This window comes from Carettochelys insculpta, chromosome 4, assembly GCF_033958435.1.
Source record: "Carettochelys insculpta isolate YL-2023 chromosome 4, ASM3395843v1, whole genome shotgun sequence".
NCBI classification, from domain to species: domain Eukaryota; kingdom Metazoa; phylum Chordata; order Testudines; family Carettochelyidae; genus Carettochelys; species Carettochelys insculpta.
Genome location: NC_134140.1, coordinates 58,803,178 through 58,824,608, shown reverse-complemented (window position 1 = coordinate 58,824,608; position 21,431 = coordinate 58,803,178). Strand labels below are relative to the sequence as shown.

The 21,431-nt window shown below is 44.5% G+C and overlaps 1 protein-coding gene across 4 annotated transcripts in view; it reads left to right on the top strand.

Annotated features, from left to right (window-relative positions):
- Positions 1–21,431, top strand: part of SNX25 (sorting nexin 25) — a 152,308-nt gene that overhangs the window by 90,373 nt on the left and 40,504 nt on the right. For all 4 annotated transcript variants that reach the window (XM_074991844.1, XM_074991845.1, XM_074991843.1 and 1 more), the window contains 2 exons: positions 3,299–3,454; positions 13,859–13,990. In XM_074991844.1, the coding sequence (XP_074847945.1) occupies positions 3,299–3,454; positions 13,859–13,990 (288 nt within the window). The remainder of the gene's footprint in view (positions 1–3,298; positions 3,455–13,858; positions 13,991–21,431) is intronic.

Sequence of the window (21,431 nt, the reverse complement as noted above, 5' to 3'; positions counted from 1 at the left end):
TATCTTAGATCTTCGAGGCCTCAACCGGTATCTGCGCAAGCAACGCTTTCGGATGATCACAATCGCCTCCATCCTTACGGCACTAGATGATGGAGATTGGTTCGCAGCCCTTGACTTAAACAAGATGCGTATTTTCACATAACTATCCATCCGGCTCACCGACGATTCCTCCGGTTTCATGGTAGGCAAAGAACATTTTCAATACAAGGTCCTACCATTTGGCCTCTCCTCGGCCCCCAGAGTCTTCACGAAGACCTTGGCAGTGGTGTCAGCCTACCTGCACAGACGGGGGGTATTTATATTCCAGTATCTGGACGACTGCCTACTCAAAGGGGCCTCGAAGGAGGAGGTACTACGCATGATACGCGTCACAGCAGGTACGTTCTCTTCGCTCGGCCTGGTTATCAATCTGACAAAATCAAAGATAGACCCCACACAGGACATAGAGTTCATAGGGGCACGCATAAATTCTATTACAGCGAGAGTGTATCTACCAGAGACTTGCTTTCGGGCCATCAGCTCCCTCGTGCAAGTCATCGCTTTCAGCCCTACGGTGCCGGTTCTGACGTGCTTACAGCTGCTGGGCCACATGGCGGCAGCGACGTTCGTAGTACAGAACGCCAAGTTACACATGCGCAGCATGCAGCACTGGCTGGCGAGCGTATACAAACCGGCAGCACACACCGTTCACAGGGTGGCGTCGCCCACAACAGAGGTGCGCAAATCCCTGCAATGGTGGGTAAACCCCAAGAACCTGTTAACAGGGGTACCCTTCCACCAACCACAAAAATCGGTTTTTCTTACTACAGACGCCTCCCTCATAGGGTGGGGAGCACACATGGGCGAAGAGGTGACGCAAGGGCTGTGGTCCTCCACGGAGCAGTCACTGCACATAAATGTACTGGAGCTCAGAGTAGTGTTCAACGCCTGCAGACACTTTCTAGACGATATACAAGGCAAAGTAGTCGGGATCAGTACAGACAATACCTCCACCATGTTTTATATAAATCGGCAAGCAGGAGCTCGGTCCCGTGCCTTATGTATGGAAGCAGTCCAGTTGTGGAACTGGTGCATCGCCAACAATATAACCTTGCAAGCCTCGTACTTACCAGGTGCTCACAATGTGAAGGCAGACAAGCTGAGGAGGCGTTTCGCACTCACGCACGAGTGGCAGATCCGTCCCGATCTGCTGCGACCGATTTTTCACACATGGGGTTTTCCCCAGATAGACCTGTTTGCTACTCAACACAACAAGAAGTGCCCACGATTCTGCTCCAGGGCAGGACTGGGATGGGGGTCCCTGGGGGATGCATTCGCGATCTTGTGGAGGGGCCCCCTGCTTTACGCTTTCCCTCCCACAGTGCTCATCCACAAAGTGTTGCAGAAAGCCAGGAGGGAAGGAGCCTGAATGATCCTGATAGTCCCAACGTGGGATCGACAGCAATGGTTCCCCCTACTCCTGCGCATGTCGGACCGGCCACCGATGCCCCTTCCTGTGGCGCCGGATCTGCTCACGCAAGCCCAGGGGTCCATAGTGCATCCGCACCCCCAAGGCCTGCGACTACAAGCGTGGTTAATCCATGGCTCAGCTCCCTAGAGAGCACATGTACGGAGGAAATGCAGCAAGTCCTAGAAAGTAGCAGGAGGACTTCCACCAGGAAGACCTACAAGCAGAAATGGACTCGCTTCACGGCATGGTGTTCTACCAAACAGCTAGCCCCCATTTCGGTGCCTATACCTGTGATATTAGAGTATTTACTGGACCTCGAGAGGAGGACTCTCACTATCCTCGTTAAAGGTCCACCTTGCTGCCATTTCGGCGTTCAGACACGAAGAGGAAGGGCACATGGTGTTTGCCCATCCCATGGTTACCAGGTTCCTCAAAGGGTTGGTAAACCTATACCCCCCTCGGAAACCGCTTCCACCTTCATGGAACTTGGACCTGGTGCTTAATGCGAAAATGGGACCACCGTTCGAGCCTTTGGCCACGGTTTCCCTCCGCCTCCTTACGATAAAGACGACCTTTCTTCTCGCAATCACATCAGCTCCCTCCTTTTTTTCCAAGGAGGCGGTAACCATACGGCTGGATCCAGCCTTTGTTCCTAAAGTTTCTTCTGAGTTTCATATTAACGAACCTATCGTTTTACTCTCGTTTTATCCAAAGCCTCATAACTCTAACAAAGAGGCGCGCCTACACCTCCTGGACGTGAGGAGGGTGCTAGCCTTCTATATAGACAGAACCAAGTCCTTCCGGAAAACGGATAGACTCCTAGTCTCTCTCGCTCCCAAATCAAACGGAGAATGTCTCTCTTCGCAGAGAATCTCGAAGCACGTCGTATCTTGCATAAAAATGTGCTTCGAACTCAAAAAGACTCCTTTTACTGGCCACTCCCAGGGCTCATTCCACTAGGGCGGTGGCGGCATCAACAGCCTTTTTCAAGGGCGTTGCGCTAAAAGACATTTGCAGAGCGGTGACCTGGTCATCCTATGACACCTTCGCCAAACATTACGCCCTTCACAGGGTCTTCCAAGAGGATACCCGTCTCTCGACAGCGGTCCTCTTGGGGACAAGCTGCACATAATCCGATTACCCACCTCCTATCTTGGGTTACTGCTGGGTAGTCACCTAATGTGGAGCACCCACGGGGACACTCGAAGAAAGAAAGGTTACTGACCGTAGTAACGGTGGTTCTTCGAGATGTGTCCCCGTGGGTGCTCCACTACCCGCCCATCCTCCCCGCTTCGGATCTCTGTTTAGTGTTTTGCAGGAGCATCCGAGGTGGTTGGTCAAGGAACTGGCGGGGACCGGATCGCGCACGTGGCCAGGAGCGCGCAAGGGAGTGGTGCGCACCAGCGCATGCGCGGTCTGGCAGAAACTGCTTGGAAGATCCGATCTGCGGCGCCGGGCGAGCCCGACACCTAATGTGGAGCACCCACGGGGACACATCTCAAAGAACCACCGTTACTACGGTGAGTAACCTTTCTTTTTAAGTTTCCATACTGCCAGAGCAGCCTACATGGGATTTTTTGTAATTGAGAATAAGGCTCTTTGTCAGCATCTTACTGCTATGTTACATGTCAGATGTGGGCATCTGGAACACCTTCTAAAGTCTACTCTAACTTTTGCACCACAAGCCATTTTACTTCTGCATTTGTCTATACTGAGATTAATTGTTTCTATTGTAGATAAGTGTAAAATACAAATAATGAAGTGAGTGTAGCAAACAGGAACAGATTTATCATGTTTTGCATCAGTGACATGCAGGGATTGCTTACTGACCAACATTTTTCTTTCTAGGACCAAGGATGTGAAGAAGTTATTGATGAATGCAGCACAAGAATTAATGAACAGGCTAGTTACGCTGTAAATAAACTTCGCCAGCTAAATGACAAACTTGAATATAAGAGACAAGCTCTTAATTCCTTATGTAATTCACCAAAACCTGACAAAAAGGTAATGTGCTCAGCATTCTCAATTTAAATTTATTTTCCTTACTTGTGTCTGTGGTGTCAACAGGGTAACGTCCCTGCTTTTAAAAATGTGTGTTCTTAAAGAGTGTCAGAGCCACTGTCGTAAATATTTCAAAATTGAATTGAAGTGACTTTGTTCCTCATTTTTATACGACCCGCTTAGAACCCTGAAAATGTTTCCTCTTCTGTTTTGCAAATATTTCTTTCATACAGCTGTATCTGATTCCCCTAGTTATTGTAGCAGCTTAAGTAGACCAGGCTGCTCTGTATACTCTTTCTTATTGCTGCTCCAGTAGCATTGCAGCTCTGGAGGTCAGATCTGTCAATAGACTTGTGCTTCCTCTGTTGGCCCTGCAATTACAGAGCACAAGGTAGCTCCTGAAGTGGTGGTACGTTTTAAATTAAGTTTACCTAGCCAAAAGAGTAGCTAAACTTTTTTTCAAATTGCTATTTAGAATGTAAGGGCACTATTTCATCAGTAGGCATCCTTCAGTCTGCATAGACTATGGATTGCGCCCTTTATAGTTTCAATTGAGGACTTCATTTACAGTGTCTGCTGTGACTATGAAGACCCACACGAGAGTGACAGTCCTTGCTGCATCTCTTGCAGATGTGGTGGGTGTCTGGCAAGTCCTTAGTGTGCTTTCTGTGCACCCGCTTCTCCTCCGCTAGCTGTCTGATCCTCATCTCGCCCTTCTGAAGGCCCTTGTGTAACCCCTGCCTCCATCTGCTGTGGTCATCTGCTAGTTCTTCCCAGTTGTCCAGCTCGATGTCTACCTCTCAGGTCTTTCTTGCAGACATCTTTGTAGTGCAACTGGGGCGTCCGGGAGGTCTTTTGCCAGAGGCTAGCTCACCATAAAGGATGTCTTTTGGAATCTTTCCGTCATTCATTCTGTGGACGTGGCCAAGCCAGCGGAGCCGACGCTGCCTGAGGAGGGTGTGCATGGCTGGGATTCCAGCTTGCTCGAGGACGGCGGTGTTGGTCACTCTGTCCTTCCATGATATTCCAAGCATGCACCTGAGGCAGCACAAGTGGAAGACGTTCAGCCTCTTTTCCTGGCGGGCATACAGGGTCCAAGACTCACTGCCATAAAGGAGGGTGCTGAGGATGCAGGCTCTGTAGACTTGCATTTTGGTGTGAGCGTACAGCTTGTTGTTATTCCACACTCTCTTGCTGAGTCTGGACAGAGTTGTGGCCGCTTTTCCGATCCTCCTATTTAACTCAGTGTCCAATGACAGGGTGTCAGTGATGGTGGACCCGAGGTAAACGAACTCATGGACAACCTCTAACGTATAGTTGTCAATGCTGATTGATGGGGATTCAGCAACATCCTGACCAAGTTCGTTTGTCGTCTTTAGGCTGATGGTAAGCCCTAAGTCCTTGCACGCTTTGGAGAACTGATCCAGCAGTTTTTGAAGCTGGTCTTCTGTGTGAGACACTACAGCAGCACCGTCTGTGAACAGCATGTCTCTGATGAGGACTTCCCGCACCTTAGATTTAGCTTTCAGCCTTGCAAGATTCAACAGTTTACCATCAGATCTTGTGTGCAGCAAGATGCTCTCTGTTGACGATCCAAAGGCATGCTTCAGGAGGAGTACAAAGAAGATCCCGAACAATGTCGGAGCAAGCACGCATCCTTGTTTGACACCTCTTCTGATTCTGAAAGCATCCGATAATGCGCCGTCATATTGGATGGTTCCTCTCATGTCTTCGTGGAACAACTGGATCATCTTGAGTAACCGTGGAGGACAGCCTATCTTGTGCAGCAGTTTGAACAGACCATCCCTGTTGACCAAGTCAAAGGCCTTGGTCAGGTCAATGAAGGCTTTGTAGAGTGGCTTCCTCTGCTCCCTGCACTTCTCCTGCAGCTGCCTTAGAGAGAAGACCATGTCAACGGTAGACCTCTCTGCGCGGAATCCGCACTGCGATTCGGGGTACACCCTCTCAGCAATCTTCTGGAGTCTGCCAAGGATGATGCGAATGAACAGTTTACCAGTGACGCTTAGGAGGGAGATTCCATGGTAGTTGTTGCAGTTGCTTCTGTCTCCTTTGTTCTTATACAACGTTACAATGTTAGCGTTGCGCATATCCTGTGGAACCTCACCCTCTTTCCAGCACAGGCACAGTAGGTCATGTAGGGGTTCCAGGAGTGTGTCCGCAGCACGCTTGATTACCTCTGGTGGTATACCATCCTGGCCAGGGGCCTTTCCTGCTGCAGTGCTGTCGATGGCTCTCTTCAGTTCATCCACAGTCGGTTCCTGATCCAGTTCGTCCGTTACTGGTAGGAGCTCAAGGGCTGCGTCAACCACAACGTTCTTGTGTGATTACAGCTCGGAGTAGTGCTCAACCCAGCGCTCCATCTGTTTTTGGCTTTGTCAGCAATGACTTCACCAGATTTGGATTTCAGAGGTGCCATCTTGTTCTGGGTGGGTCCTAATGCCTTCTTCATACCCTCGTACATTCCTCTGAGATTACCAAAGTCGGCACAGGTCTGGATGCTGCTGCATAGCTGGAGCCAGTGGTTGTTGGCACAGCGCCTGGCTGTCTGCTGTACTGTTCTTCTGGCCGCTCTAAGTGCTTGCTGGGTACTCTGGCTCAGTGAGTGTTTGTACTCCAGGAGTGCAGCGCGCTTCTTTTCAATGACTGGAATAATCTTATTGGAGTTAGCTTCGAACCAGTCGTTTGTGTTTCTAGCTCTTCTTCTTCTTCTTCTATTTCATCAGACTGGCGTAATTTAAGGCTATGTCTACATTTGCCCCCAACTTTGAAAGGGGCATGGTAATTAGGGTGATGGGAGATTACTAATGAAGTACTGCAGTGAATATGCAGCACTTCATTACGCTAATTCTCCCCTGCAGCAACTTCAAAGTGCCAAAGTGGCAGCCTTTACTCCTTAAAATTCTGGGGAGTAAAGGCACTTCGAAGTAGCACGGGCACTTGGGAGTGCCTGTGGCTACACGCGTCCTGGCATTTCCAAGTTTGAAGATTTGAAGTTGCTGCGGGGGAGAATTAGCCTAGTAAAGTGCTGCATATTCATTGGGGGCAAGTCTAGACAAAGATAGATAAAAATGTTAATGCTGCAGCATTGGGACCAAAACCATGCCATAGCGTTTTGCTCTCTGAAATGCTTCAAACCATTTCTCCTAAAATTACTCTTTTTAAGAAATGAGTTGGGGTGATGGATCTGGATTAGAGTCTAAAGATGAGTTAGTGCCTCAATGCAGTTATCCCAGAGTAGCAGTAAGATCTTGAGTTTTTGTGAGATTTTCATTCCAGCAGTGGATGACTTCTGAAGTCAAGCTGTTCTTACAAAACTCCCACAGTCTTGAGCCACTTCTCCTTATGAGATCTTTTCCACACTGAGGAAGGCTCAGATGTAGGAATCCGAATCCAAATCCAAATGCCCTTCTCCCCAGAAATGTCAAGGGTAGTATGTTCAAATTCTGGGTATTAATTTCAATCTGTTACTGATGTATTCTAGTGAGGATTAGCCTTGCTTTTAGCCTTCTCTTCCAGTGACTATAGCCACAAAACAGAAAGGGTATAACAGAAGCTGATGTAGTGTTGAAGGTCAAGTGGTCTGACTTTTGCTTCAGAGTATACCAATTCACGCTGAAATTAACAGGAGCGGCAGGCCACTGCTGTACTTAATGAACAGCAAAAGGAAAACATTGGTTGAAATAGTAACACAATATTTTGGCAAGTTCTTTCCTCAACTCTGTTAAATTGAATGAAAATCAGCAATTCTAAATTTGAAAGATAGGTCCCTCATTTCTTTCAACACTTAAAATGTTAACATGAATCTCTCTGAGGGTCAAAAAGGGAGAACATTATAAAAGATGATAAATTGTTCAACCTGTTAATTTCTCATTTGTATTTGATTGACCTTTAAAATGTTTGACGTGTGGGAGAATAGTGGCTTGCAGATTTTTAATGACCTTTTCAGATTTTACATGACTTCTTTTCAAAAATCTAAATCCACTGTTAGTTGTTCATTTTCTTTTGATCAATTCTCTTTGTGGGATCTATCCCCTGGGACAGCAGAGTTTAAAGGCGGCAGCTCTACGCCTGTAGCCTGCCTTCTACATGGAGCAGGTTGAAGTAATACCTGGCCTCCCTCCATTTTAGGTGGTGAAATATTGGGTTTGGTCAACACCTGCTGTGGACTTACGCTACCTGCTCCTTTTTTAGTAGGGCTGGGAAGGATTTTTTTCCCCTTGACACCATATTGTCTTGGGTGCAGTTGGGTTTTCCTCACAGTAGGCTCAAGAAGGGCTTTCTTCATGCATGACATCAACAGCTATAGTCTATATATTGCAGTTCGTTATTTAAGTGTAAGGTGGAGGTCTAGTGCAGGTGCTCCATGGGAATGGTGTACAGGTACCAGATAAATGGCTTGGGAAAGGATTTACAAAGAGGTGGTTGGTAAATGAGTGAATGGGGGCAGTTGGAGACTCATATGACTGGTACAACAGGGAGCAACCCCACCTCTTTCTTATAGCCCACTTCCTCCCTATGAGAGGTGGGAGGATGGATGGTAAGGTTCTGGGAATGGATTTACTGCAAACAGCTCAACGGAAAAAAAAGAGGGGAAGGTCACAGCTGCTCTATATCCTCACGTGAGAGGCTGGTGTGAATGTGCAGTCTCTTGTTCAAAAGACGCCAATCTCTTACATATAATATGCATATATACTACAGTGGTATCCATGTGGCTACCACAGCTTGAAAGAACTGCAGAAATTGCAGAGTTACTAGCAATTCTGCTTCATATTTACCTTTATTCCTGAACTTTTCTTGTGTGCATGGTACAGAGAGGTTCTAGGATATGTTCTGTAAGTAAAAGCAGAAAGGAATGTTTAATTCCAGTCTCTTCTTAGCTTATGGGTAAGTCAAATTGTCAAATTCCGTTCCTGACTGGAATCTGATACATTCTGTACATTTCATAGTCTGGTCAGAATTCTAAATTGGTGTATGCATATGGATGCGTATAATTGATATAGGGTATGGGTTATCTGTTTTTTATACACATCAGGACTGAGAATAAATAAGATGGATTTTTCTTACATGCTAGCTTCTTAGAGGGAAGAAAAATGTGCAAGTATTTTTAATGTGAATTATTAAATTACCATTGTCGTAGACTGTATAAAGTGTATATTCTATAAGATAAAATCATATTATTTTCCTTCTATTATCTACTTTCCATTTTGCTTCCTGCACAGTTTATATGGAGAGGGCATGTTACAAGGGGATGGAAATGAAAGGATGATGTGACTAGTTCATGGGAGAAATTGACTTGTGTGGTAGTATAACTGATGGGTGCTTTTTGGGGGAAGAAAATGTGATAGATGGGAATATGTCACTATTCTTTCCCTCAAACTTCCAGGCCCCTTTTAAAGATTTCCCCCCCCCATCCCTTTATCCCTGAGTACACCCTAAGTTTCCTCCCCCATCTTATCTGTAAAGTTAAGCCCCCTGAGTTACCTCTGTGCGAAATCTAGTGTATCAGCAACTAGCTTGTCACTTGTCAGGCAGAGCAGCTAACTGGTCTTAGATGTTGCTCAGTTACTAGTGATGGAATTGAGGACATTATCTGAAAAGGATGTCAGAATGAGTGGTGACTGTGTGAAACTGCTACGGCAGACTTAAAAATTAAAAAGGTTGAAAGCGAGGAAACCAGATAAGAGCATTATAGAGGACATGAGGAGCAGAAGTAGCTGGCTATTATTTTTTGTTAGGTTTATCCTGGTTTTGGAAGAACTAGCATATTTACAACTAACTGAGAGAGTGTCTTACTTTTGGAACCAGGAGTGTATATTTAGAAATGTAAAGGGAATTATATGAACACAGATATGTCAAGATTTTTAAATCATATCAAATAATGGCATGACACATATGCCATTTAAGTCATTAGGAGGCTTTTCCATTGATTTCAGTAGGCTTTGTCTTGCGCCTAATACCTGAACAGTGTTGTTACCTCTTTGGATTAGTATGAAGTTTTAGTTACTATCCAGCAGAGCCCTCCAGCCCACTCAGTCAAGCATCCATTGCTTTTTCTATCCCCTTAACAGATGGCTGTTTCTACACAGTGGAAGGATGAAAGTTTAAAGGTGAACTGCAAACTCATAATGAAAGTGAAGTTTGTTTTGCTGAATAACCTGAACACCAGCTTGCAGAAGAGCATTCAGCAATAATTTAAGCTAAATTTAAGTAGCCCTTCAAATCCTCCATGATCTCTTGGTTAGTCAGCAAGAGCAAGGATTTGAGAGAATAAAAAACCACTTCTAGTTAAAGATACTTTCCAGATGAATCTGGTTTCATACTTAGGCACAGTTTAACAGAATAAAATATAACAGACATGTTTCTGTTGAGTTAATTACCTATTCAGAATTGCACATGACAATTGTTTTTGTTTGCATTTATTCTCCCAAGTTGATTACCCACCAAACATTGCTGTTTAAGGCTGATCTGTGAGAATGAGGAAGTAAAGCTCACCTAATCCTACTTTCATTCTCTAGATTGTGAGAAAATGCACAATGTGAACAATCAGTATGTGACTAAAAGTAAATTCGTTTTCATATATTCCTTCCATTTTAATCATATGAGAATATGCTAGCACATTCATCTGGCATTGCTCAGGTTACTCAAGGAGGGGCTCAGGGTGGGGGGCTGGAGGTGTGGGCAGTGCCAGAGTCAAGGCAGATGGTTGGGTGGGGGGGATTGGGGCAGGGGTTAGTGGGCTGGGGGGTGAGGTGTGCAGGAGTCAGGGCATGGGATGGGGCGTTCATGGACGGAGTTATGGATGTGGGGGATCAGAACAGGCATGGGGGTTGCAGGAGTCACGGCACTGATGGGCAGCTCAGGGCAGGGGGTGGAGGGTGCAGGAGTGAGGTCAGGAGTGGAGATGTGGGGGGCGCTGGGGACATGGGATAGGGGGTGCAGGAATCAGGGCAGTGGTTGAGGGCTTAGGGTAGGTAGTGAAGATTGCAGAAGTCAGGACAGGGAGCTGGGAGGTATGTGGGGGCTCAGGGCAGGGGATGGGGGGGCAGGAGTTATGGCAGAAGGTTGGGGGCTCAGGCAAGAGGGTTGGGAGGTGTGTGTGGAGGGCTCAGGGCTGGGGCTTGGGTAGCAGGAGCCGCATGGGGAAGCCCCAGGCCTCCAGCAGGAGCCACATGCAGGGCAGGGGAAAGGGAAGGGAACGGAAGCTCTAGGCCCCTGACCCCCGGCCCCCAGCAGGAGCTGCGTGGTGGGCAGCAGGCGGGAAGTACCTGCACCACAGCAGAAGGATGGGCCATGGGAACCTCACTTGTGGATGGTGTCCAGCAGCACTCAGATCCCCAGCCACCCATTGTCTTATTGTTGCAGCTCCCTTCCTCCCCCAGTGGTCATTCTGCAGTGTGACTGTCCCTCTTAGCAGCCCCCTTCCTGTCCATGTTATGAATACTTGTTGTATTCCAGGTACATCCCATTGTCCTGGCACAGGGGTTGGCAACCAAAAGAGTAAGAAGAGCCATTTTTTTCCCAAATTCGGTTAAAAAAAAAAAAACCTCAGTAATTCAGGAGCCCGAATGCATGTGAATATGAGAGAGTCCTTAATAAGTAACATCAAACCGTACTTTTTGTAACCCCTGTTCAGTGCGCACACATTCCACAATGCACTGCACACATTAAAAGGGAAGTTATCCAGCACTTTGAGATCACACATCATTCACTGTTATAGATATGTGTTGTTCATCTTTGGGCTTTTAGATTTTCACCAAAATATTGAAAATAATCAAGAGGGTTTTTTTTTAAACTTTGCAATTACAGTAAACCCTTGAGTTTCCATGCAAGTTGTGGAGGGGGCCAGTTGGCTCCCCTGGGCTTGCAGGAGCTGGGAAACTGACCAGTCCATCAGGACTGGTTAGTTTCCTGACTCCCAGAATGGCAGGGAGCTGGGAACCAGCTTGTTTCCCATCTCCCCCTGCTTGTGGGACCTGGGAAACTGACCAGCTATGTGCTGGTCAGCTTTCTAGGTCCCGCAAGCAGTTGGGAGACTGGAACCAAGAGCACCCTGGTTCCCAGCTCCCTACTGCTTGCGGGACCTGGGAAACTGACCAGCTGGTGGTTGGACAGTTTCCTGGTTCCCACCAGTGAAAGGTAGCCAGGAACCAAGTGTCAGCCTGGCTCTCCTCCCTTTGCAGTGCTGGGAAATTGACCAAAGCAGCAGCCCTGGTCAGTTGCCTGGTGCCAAGGAGTGGAGAGGAACCAGGAGCAACCTGGCTCCCCTCCACTCCTTGGTGCTAGGAAACTTACCAGGGCTGCAGCCCTGGTCAGTTTCCCAGCTCTGCAAATGGAGGGGAGCCAGGCTGCTTGGTTCCCAGCTCCCCACCCTTGCAGAACTGGGAAACTGAACAGCCCAGCAGAGCTGGTCAATTTCCTGGCTGCTTCTGCCTGCCTGCCTTCCCTCAGCCATGCTTCTGTCAGCCTCACCACGGCACTGCTGGGAGAAGGGGCTCTGACTGCCTTGGCAAGCTGACAGCCACAGAGCATCTTAAAGTTGCGCTTAACTCTCAAAGTGAATTTCATGCAACTTGAAGCCACGTATTTCAAGGGTTTACCATATAATCTTCGGAGCCACAAAGAAGTCTGTAAGAAGCCTGTTGTGGCTTCAGAGTTGCAGGTTGCGGACCCCCTGTCCTGGCACAACCAAACCCTGACCTTGATTTAAGTTTGGATCAGAGAAGGCTGCATACCAAATTTGGTGGTCTTAGGCCTTACTGTTTAGGAGTTCTTGAACAAACAGACTCACAGACAGAGCAACACACAAACTCTCTGAAATATATAGTAGATTATTAATGTAGGTGAGGAAATCTAGTTACTTTTAGAAATTGTTTTTGCTTTTGTTCTTAAGAATGTAGAATGATACATTTTGATGCAAAATACATATTTAACAGCGTATCGCATTTGAGTCCAACAACAGATTTGTTTATGTAACGCTGTACTATTTAACACAATTAGAAATCATAATAAAATGTGCATATAAATATAGAAATGCATGCATATGGTTAGCATGACGATTTTGAGCATTTTGTAGCTATTTGAAAGAATAGTTATGTAAAATTTTATTTCTGTTTTAACTTACTTTTGATTTAAGTAGCACACAGTTTTTAAGGTTTTGTTTCTGATATGCACTTGCTTTTTATTTTAATGATAATGAAACGTAGTGTGAGATTCATTACGCCCTCCTGTATTGTTATGCATTTTGAAACATGTTTAATAAAAACAAATTAGTGGTAGAGTCTTGGTATTTAGTTATGTAAGGTCAATGGCTGCCACAATATACTGATTTCTGTAGTTCTGTTCATCTTCTGTTTGAGTTTTCCCATGATTTCACTGATACATTCTTCTTAGTTGGAATACAGTTGTTGTAAAGAGATTTAAATGCAGGTAGTCCTGGAAAATCTGGAAGTTGTCCCAAGAAGAAGATAGTTGTTTGAAGAGGGAGTTAAATACTTGTGATTTTAAATGATCCTTCACCTCACAAAGAGGCCAAGTAGTACAGAGGCAATGTGTACAGGCAGAGCCATTGTAAATGTATAAATGTGAGCAAGTTGCAGCTTTCCTGGTCCAAGTTGGTCAAGGAGGACTGCAAATGAAGCTGAGTCTGTGTAGTATTTCACAGACCTGAAATCATCAACTTTTCTTTTCTGTTATTAGTCATACATTTTACATGTATTCCAAATTTTTTACATTCATGTTCTGTAGGAGTAATTTGCAAATCATTTTGCCATTTGTAAGATAACACCTTTCTTTCTTTTAGAAAATGATGTTTTTGATAATTATGTCCAAGCAAGAAAGTCTTTTAAATGTTTATTTTCCAAAATAATAAGAATTTTTGGCTTTCTGGGGTCTATTAAATTGTAACACTTTGGAATGCTTAGTTACATAATTAAGACATGAGGAAAGAAAATCATCCACTGGTTGTTTAGGCGTGTTAAATATTTCCTAAAGAGAGAAACTTGTCTACAATGAGTACCTGTAAGGGATTCTAAAATCTTTAACACAACAATGTTCATTTAAAAACATTTCTGCATTGATTGTCCCCTCTAGTCTGATGAATGGTGATATTCAGCCTATATTTCTGGACGTATTTCAGGTTTTTTCTTTTAGCACAACAAGGTGACTCTTAACTGATACAGTGCATTCTACCAATTCATATTAGACTGCATAGATTGTACAGATTTGGGATTTCTGATGATGACTTGTCCCATGGGATTATTCTTTTTTTTTCTTCTCCATCTCCTGCACCCTTTGCATCTCCTTGAATATTATCACCAAAGAAACCAGAGCCAATGTTATTGTAGGCAGTTTCCTACCAGTTTGTAATTCCTGTGTTTTCCTTGCCAGATTGTTTCCAAGTTGAAAGATGAAATTACTGTGATGGAGAGAGAACACAGTGACCTTCGGTTGCACATTGCGAGAACAGACTGGTGGTGTGAAAATCTTGGCATGTGGAAAGCTGTTATAAATACAGGCGAGGTATGTTTTCACTGTGTTTTATCCTTTTGGTTCAGTTCAAATGCTCAGCGTAAAGAGAAAAAGAAATGCTTATACTGATTCCCCTCCCCCCCCGCCAAGTTTGTTTAAAACAACCTGATCAAGCTCCTCCCTTTTATCCTTTAGCTCTGTTATTCAGGAGCTAAAGGAGCATCTGTAAATATTCAGTGAGTTCATGCATAGGATAAAATCGTATGTTCTGGAGCACTGTTGTTTGTCAACAATGATCACATCAAGATTTGTGCCTTGTAATCTTATGATGCTGATTGACTGAGATGCAGTCCTGTTATTGACATGCATGGTGTCTGAGTTCCCCCGAGCCCTCTTGCACTCAGTTCCCCGAGGACTCAGTTAGAATCCTGTCTTGTCACTCATTTTCCTTTTATTTGGCTTGCAGCACAGCGAGGCTGAGTTATCAGATACAACGGCAGGGGGTGTACTGCACACCTAAAGTTACACAGCAAACCACTTTCTTCGTATGCATTTTCACATAACTATATATTGCATTTACCATACTTTTGTATGGACTAATCCCTCAACAGCATGCTCAGTCCATTCGCTCTCCCTGGACAACTTACACTTACTTCGTCTTACATTCCAGGCTTATATCGTCCATTGTAAATGGCTCCTTGGATGATATCTCCTTGTCTTTGCTAGTACAGACATGCTTTTTCCTAATGCATTTCCTTATCCTAGTTAGAAAAACTATTTCTGTAGTGATTGCCAGAAAATATTCTGTTTTCAGTGTGCTAGAACTTCTTTACTCCTGTCTTCCAAAAAACGAGGCCTTTGACATGTATAATTACTTATGTCATGGCAGGCCTACATTCCTCCATGAGGAAGATCCAATATTTGCACTTGCTGTATGTCACAGTATGACCTTCCCATACCAATTAAATTTTAAGGGACTACTAGGGAAACTAGATGAGGAATAGGAAAGGCAACTTGCACAGTGGACCACTCAAAGGAATCCTGGGGAATTTCTGAAGTACTTCATGTCACTGGAGGAAGCTTAGAGGAAAAATGTGACTCTTCTTTGAGCATTGTCCCTGTGGATGTGCCACTGTTAGCATTTGTGACTCCACATGTCTGATTGTTTGAGATGTTTACAGATGGGGCTTATGCCCTCCTGCAGCTTTGAGCATTCTTTACTTTGGGGAAGATGATTCAAGCTAGTGAACTTTGCTGAAGAACTGTATCTATAGAGTAGTAGAATAAATTCTTGAAATTTGTACAATTCAAACCATCAGCTTATTGACTGGATAGTGAAAGATGAGAAGTATGGAATTACATCTGTTATGTAATAGACAAGAAGCATTTATTACAAAGTGGGTATTGTCTAGCATTAGTCATATCAACCTCATGAGATTAGTACATTGATCCTCTTGAGCTTTTCATCTGGACAATATGCCTGAGCTTAAGGAGGTGTCTAAACACGACCATACACACTATTCTTTGGGTCCAGGGTTAGAACCCCCCTGGAGGAAAAATTAATGTATACTCAGCACCCACCAGCAGTGAAGCTCCCGTAGCCTCTCCAGTATCTCTTGCCTGCCAGTGGTCTTGCTGACCACCTCCTCTCATCCACTGCATGCAGCTGTTTCTCAGCATTCAGGATGCTCTGGGAGGGAAGGGGAGAAGTGCTGATGTTGTATGAGAGGAAACTTAAGGGCAGGGAAGGAAATAGGGGGTGGGGGCTTGGGAGAGATGGAGTGAGAAGGGGCAGGATGGAGGCAGAGCAGGAGTGGGAAGAGGTGTGGATGGCACTTGGAAGAAGGGGTGGAGTGTGGACATGGCTGGAGAGGGGTGTCAGGCACTCCTGGTGAGTGGGAAAATTGGTGCCTATGATCCTACAGTGCTTCCTCAGCTCTTGTCCCCTAGTGCCCCTCTCTACTTGCACTACATTGATGACATCATCATCATCTGGACCCATGGGAAGGAGGCTCTTAAAGAGTTCCATCGTGACTTCAACAGTTTCCACCCCACCATCAAACTCAGCCTGGAGCAGTCCACACAAGAGATCCACTTCCTGGATACTACTGTGCGAATAAGTGATGGTCATGTAAACACACAAAATCCACCTGCTATAAGACAGGCCCAACAAAGAAAACAACAGACCACCACTGGCCATCACATACAGCCCCCAGCTAAAACCTTTCCAGAGCATCATCAGTGATCCACAACCCATCCTGAACAATAAGCCTTCACTTTCACAGACCTTGGAAGGCAGGCCAGTCCTCACCTACAGACAACCTGGAACAAATTCTTACCAGCAACTATAGATTACACCACAGTAATGCTAAATGAGGAACCAATCCTTGCAACAAACCTCACTGCCAACTCTGCATATATACGTACACCAGCAACACCATAACAGGACCTAACTGCAAGATTAGGGGCTCATTCACCTGCACATCTACTAATGTAAGATATGCCATTATGTGCCAGCAATGACCCACTGCAATATACATTGACCAAACTGGACAGTCTCTGTGAAGAAGAAGAATAAATGGATACAAATCAGACATCAGGAATGGTAACATACAAAAACTTGTAGGAGAACATTTCAATCTTCCTGGAGACTCAATAACAGATTTAAAAGTAGCCATCCTGAAATAAAGATACTCCAAAGAGAAACTGCAGAGCTGCAGTTCATTTTCAAATTTGACACCACCAACCAACCATAAGATTGAACAGAAACTGGGAGTGACTGGCCAATTACAACAGCAGTTTCTCATCTCTTGATGTTCATACCTCCACATTAGCTACTGATAATGGGCCACATCCTCTGTGACTGAATTGACCTTGTCAGCTCTGGGCCTCTCTTGACTGGTATTCCCTCCTTTTCGTGAGCCTATAAATTTAGACCCTCCTCTAGAATCCCAACTCATGCATCTGACAAAGCAGGTCTTTTCCCATGAAAACTTGTGTTCCAGAATATTCGTTAGTCTGTTAGGTTCCACAGGACGTCTTTTTTTCTGAAGATACAGACTAACTTGGCTACCCCTTTGATGCTATGGACCCTAGAGTTTTTCTTTGTACTCTTCAAAATTTTCTTGTTAAATGGAAAAGATTGTTGTCTGAACCTGAAAGGTGCCATGAGTATTTCTTAATCACAAGATGCATGTTACATCTGCATTAGATGTAGTAATTCTTGTTGCTTTTAAAGCTAAACCTCTGTGTGTGTTGATGCTGTGGTTATTGCTATGCTACTTGAAAGTAAATAGGTGTGTGTGGGGGTGGGGTGCATAGCATCAAAGTCAGAAGTAATTTATTCTGACCTCCTGTATAATACAGGCCATAGAATTTACCCAAAATAATTCTCTGAGCAGATATTTTAGAAAGGAAAAAATCTAGTTTAAATTTGAAAAAAAAGATCAGAGGTGGAGAACCCACAATGCCCTCAGTAAATTGTTCTACTAGTTAATTACGCTCACCTGTAACAATGTGCAGTAATCCCTGGAAATGGGAGTTAAGCACAACTCAAAATTCCACTCCCTCTGGCCCTGGCTCAACTCCCCACCTCATGTGGCCCTGGGTTAAATGCCCCCTACCACCCAGCTCAGCCCCACCACCACGTGTGGCTCCAGCTCATCCCTCCGGCCCCGGTTCAACCCCCACCCCACCCAGCTATGGCTCACCCCACCTTCCCCCCATTCCGGGCTCTGGCTCTCACACATCCCCTGTGCACAGCTCAGGGGCGTACCCTCTGGAGGGCTGCGCGACCCCGGCCCAACTCCACGCCACCGCCCTCCCTTCAGCCTAACCCACCGCCAGGCTTAACCCACCCCAACATCAGGATTTACCTTTCAAGAGGAGCTCCAGGTGCTCCTGCTACTTCCCCAGCTGCAGAACTTACATTCTCCTGCGGAAAAAGCCGCCCTTCAGTTTACATGCACTTTGAGTCACGTGAGAGTGTGTGGGAACACAACCCACGCATAACTCAAGGGACTACTGTATAACTTACATCCCATCTGAATTGGTCTAGTTTCATCTGCAAGACATTGTCACGTTTTGCCTTCCTCTGTTGGACTGAAAAGCCTGTTAAATATTCCTCCCAAGGAGACATCTATAAGTTGTAATCAAGTCTCCCTTAACCATTCCTTTGTGTGTAGCTAAACAGATTGAGCTATTTGACTCTGTTACTTAAAGGTATGTTTTCTAATTATTCATCATTCCCATGAGTCTTCTCTGAACCTCCTCCAATTTGTCAACGTTGTTCTTGAATTGTGAGCACCACAGCTGAACATAGTTCTCCAGCAGTGGTAGCACCAGTGTCAGATATGGGGGTATGTAACCTTTCTACTCCCACTGGAGATTTCCCTGTTTACGCATGAAAAGTTTGCATTTGATATTTTGACAACAGTGCCAGAGTGGGATCACAAGTTTAGTTGATTTTCCACCATGGCCCTAAATCCAGGGATTGTATATATGTACCCACTTACCTACTTGAAATATAGCATACCTGAAAATACTACCTGAGAGGAGGACATGGGGCCAATAGTTACAGCTATCAAAAAGTTATTACAATCACCCCACCTCTCACAGTTCTATTCTGACAGTTGCCACAAAGTCCCCCAGGAAGGATCCTAAGAGGCATTCACATTTATGACAATTGAGTGGCACAATTTACAGGGCCAGTTCTATGTTATAATTTTTTTTTACCAGTTAAGGGAAATACAGGGTCATTGACTCTCCTATAGGATTCATTTCCCATGCTGCTAATAAAATTTGTTCCTTTAAAATATAGTTTTAAATAACTAGGAGCAAATAATTTCCATGGTGTGAAAACCTAATAAATTTGGTAACAAATTGCTGCTGAGTTTATTGCTTATGTCTTAGCATCCTGAAAATAAATGATAGATATGTCTACAAGAAAACCACAGGGTGTTGTTCAAGTGGATTATTAGATCTAACCTGTTAAACGTGATACATCATTTTGTTAAATGGAACAGTTAGTGTACTGTTTTATGCTGCTGTAGATAAGACTATCTAGTTCATTGAAACTAGTTCATGTGGTACTAAAGTAATAAGTGTCGTCTTGCCAGCCTTGCTTTTGGGTTTCTTAGGCTGTGTCTACTGTCTAGACAAGAAAAATTACTTCAAAGTTGCTTGCTTCAAAGAACAACTTCGAAGTAAGCAACTTTGAAGTAGAGTGTCTACACACTCCCTACTTTGAAGTTAAACTTGGAAGTAGGGTACTACTCCTTTCCAGGGAATGGAGTAAGGACTTCGAAGTTGAGCTCCCTACTTCAAAGTTAACTTTGAAATAAGGGAAAATGTGTGTAGACTCTCTGCTGGCTACTTCAATGTGGTGCCTACTTTGAAGTTAGTTCCTAGTGTAGATGCACCCTTAAAACCTTATTTAACTTTGAAATCCTGAATAAAGTGATAGCATTAATAGGTACAGCCAAATGTACCTGGCAAGTCAGCGGCCTAGCCCCCAAAGAAGTAGTTTTCTAAGGAGGTAGAGGTTGCAAATGGGTGCCAGGGTCACAACTCGCCTTCCTTTGTCCCTTCCCTTATTGCTAAAAGGGTGGAATGCCATGGCCTAATCCCAGGTAAATAATGGGTGGGGGTCCATTTTTCTAGTTATTGTTTACCTCTCTCCATTTGTGGTTCCATTTCAATGGGGTTGATGTAAACTCTTCCATATAGAGAGAGTGCAGTGAAATATTGTGCCTATATGTAGTGAATGTGCAAGAACTTCATATGATCATAACTTCCCTTTGCTCAAAAAGGGATTATGAAAGCCATTAAATATTTCATTTGAGTGACTGGAGTGAATTTTCTTTACTTATGTCTCTGTCTAATTATTCTCCCTGTGAAGAACCATGTGAATAATCACCTGAAAACAGAATGAATGCTATTTTTAGAAGACCTAGTTTTACAATTTTCCCCTGCTTTGATAGAAGGTCACCAAGAAGGAATACTTAACGTAACAGGTAGAGATAATTGCCTCCTGGTTCACCAACCGCTTGTAATCTTATTCCGATATGGCTGCACCTTGGCAAGCAAGTGATTAGTCTTCTGAAAAATTGTGTAATTCAGAAAATCACTAATGATCACTTGAGCTCCTCCATCTCTGACTTCCCAACCTTCATAAATCCATGTGAAAGAGAGGTTTTGCAGTGTTCCTGAAGGAACAAATCCAGGCTTTGCCAGACCAAGGCAGGAAGAGACTCTGTATTTAGACTCTTTCTGGTCCTGGAAAACACTGGTTCCTCCTTCTTGAAATCATTGGAGTTTGAGATCAAACACTTCTGCTGATTTTCAAATGGGGCAGTGTGACATGGGAAACAAAGGTAACCCTTCAGGTACCTATGTTTGAAACCTTGTAGGACTTTATAAATGAAAGTTTAAGGTGCTGGTTTTATCTAGAAACTCATTTAGGAATCCCTGCAGCTCTCAGTTACTGGGATCATGTGTTTGAGTTTTTAATGGTTCTGTGTGCAGTCTCAGGAAGAGCACATTGTAAGAAATATGTTTATAAGCAGATAGTTTTAATTAAATGTCACGTACTATGATGGTATACCAGCTATTAGAATTATCAGTTATTAGCATAAATAGACATCACCAGACTTTTAAAACCTTCCCAGTAGATGATGATGATGTATGAATTTTATGGGTATCCTGACTGTAATTACAGAGTACCACCTTCGTGAGCAAAATTGCCATAAAGGCAAAACAAACCCCATTCCAGCAAAATATATGAAGATTGCTTCCCTCAGAAAGAAGGTCTCAGAATGGTGTGCTATAATTCCCTTTTAACCAATTATCCAGAAATGGTCGTTAGGACAATCAATTTCTATTACTTAGGATATGTCTAAACTTGGGAATAATTAAAGTTTATTGAATTTGGCTTTTTAACACTAGATTTTATGGAGTCGAAGTTGTGTCCACACCTGCTCACAAAGTTGACTTAGTGTGTCCCCATTAAATACTCTAAGTTCGACTGTGGCAGCAGTGCATTGTGGGCACCTATCCCACAGTTCCTGGAGCCACTTGATTTTAACACAGCACTGCTGAGTGTCCCTGGTGTACCCTTTTGTGAAGCATGCCTTGTGAGGTCTTCGCATAAATGTTGCCATTTCTTTTGCTGGTTTTTTTTTTTTTTTTTTTTCCTGCATGAGGACAGATTCATTTCCCCCCCCCCCCCACCCCAGTGATGAGGTTCTGGATCTTCCGATTGCTCCATGCTGGGGCTCCTTTGCGACCTTGGGAACTTGTAGCTAGTAGGTGTGCTGCTGAGGTGTGCTCCTGACGTCTGCTTGCTTGCCGCACTGGCCAGAAAGTAAAGGAAATTAATTCAAAATTCCTGGGCTGATGACTCCTGCTTCCTGTCACCTACTTTCTCTTCACCTGGAGAGCAGCGGAGGTGAAGCAATGACCAGAAAAGACACATTGGGACATTGTGGGATAT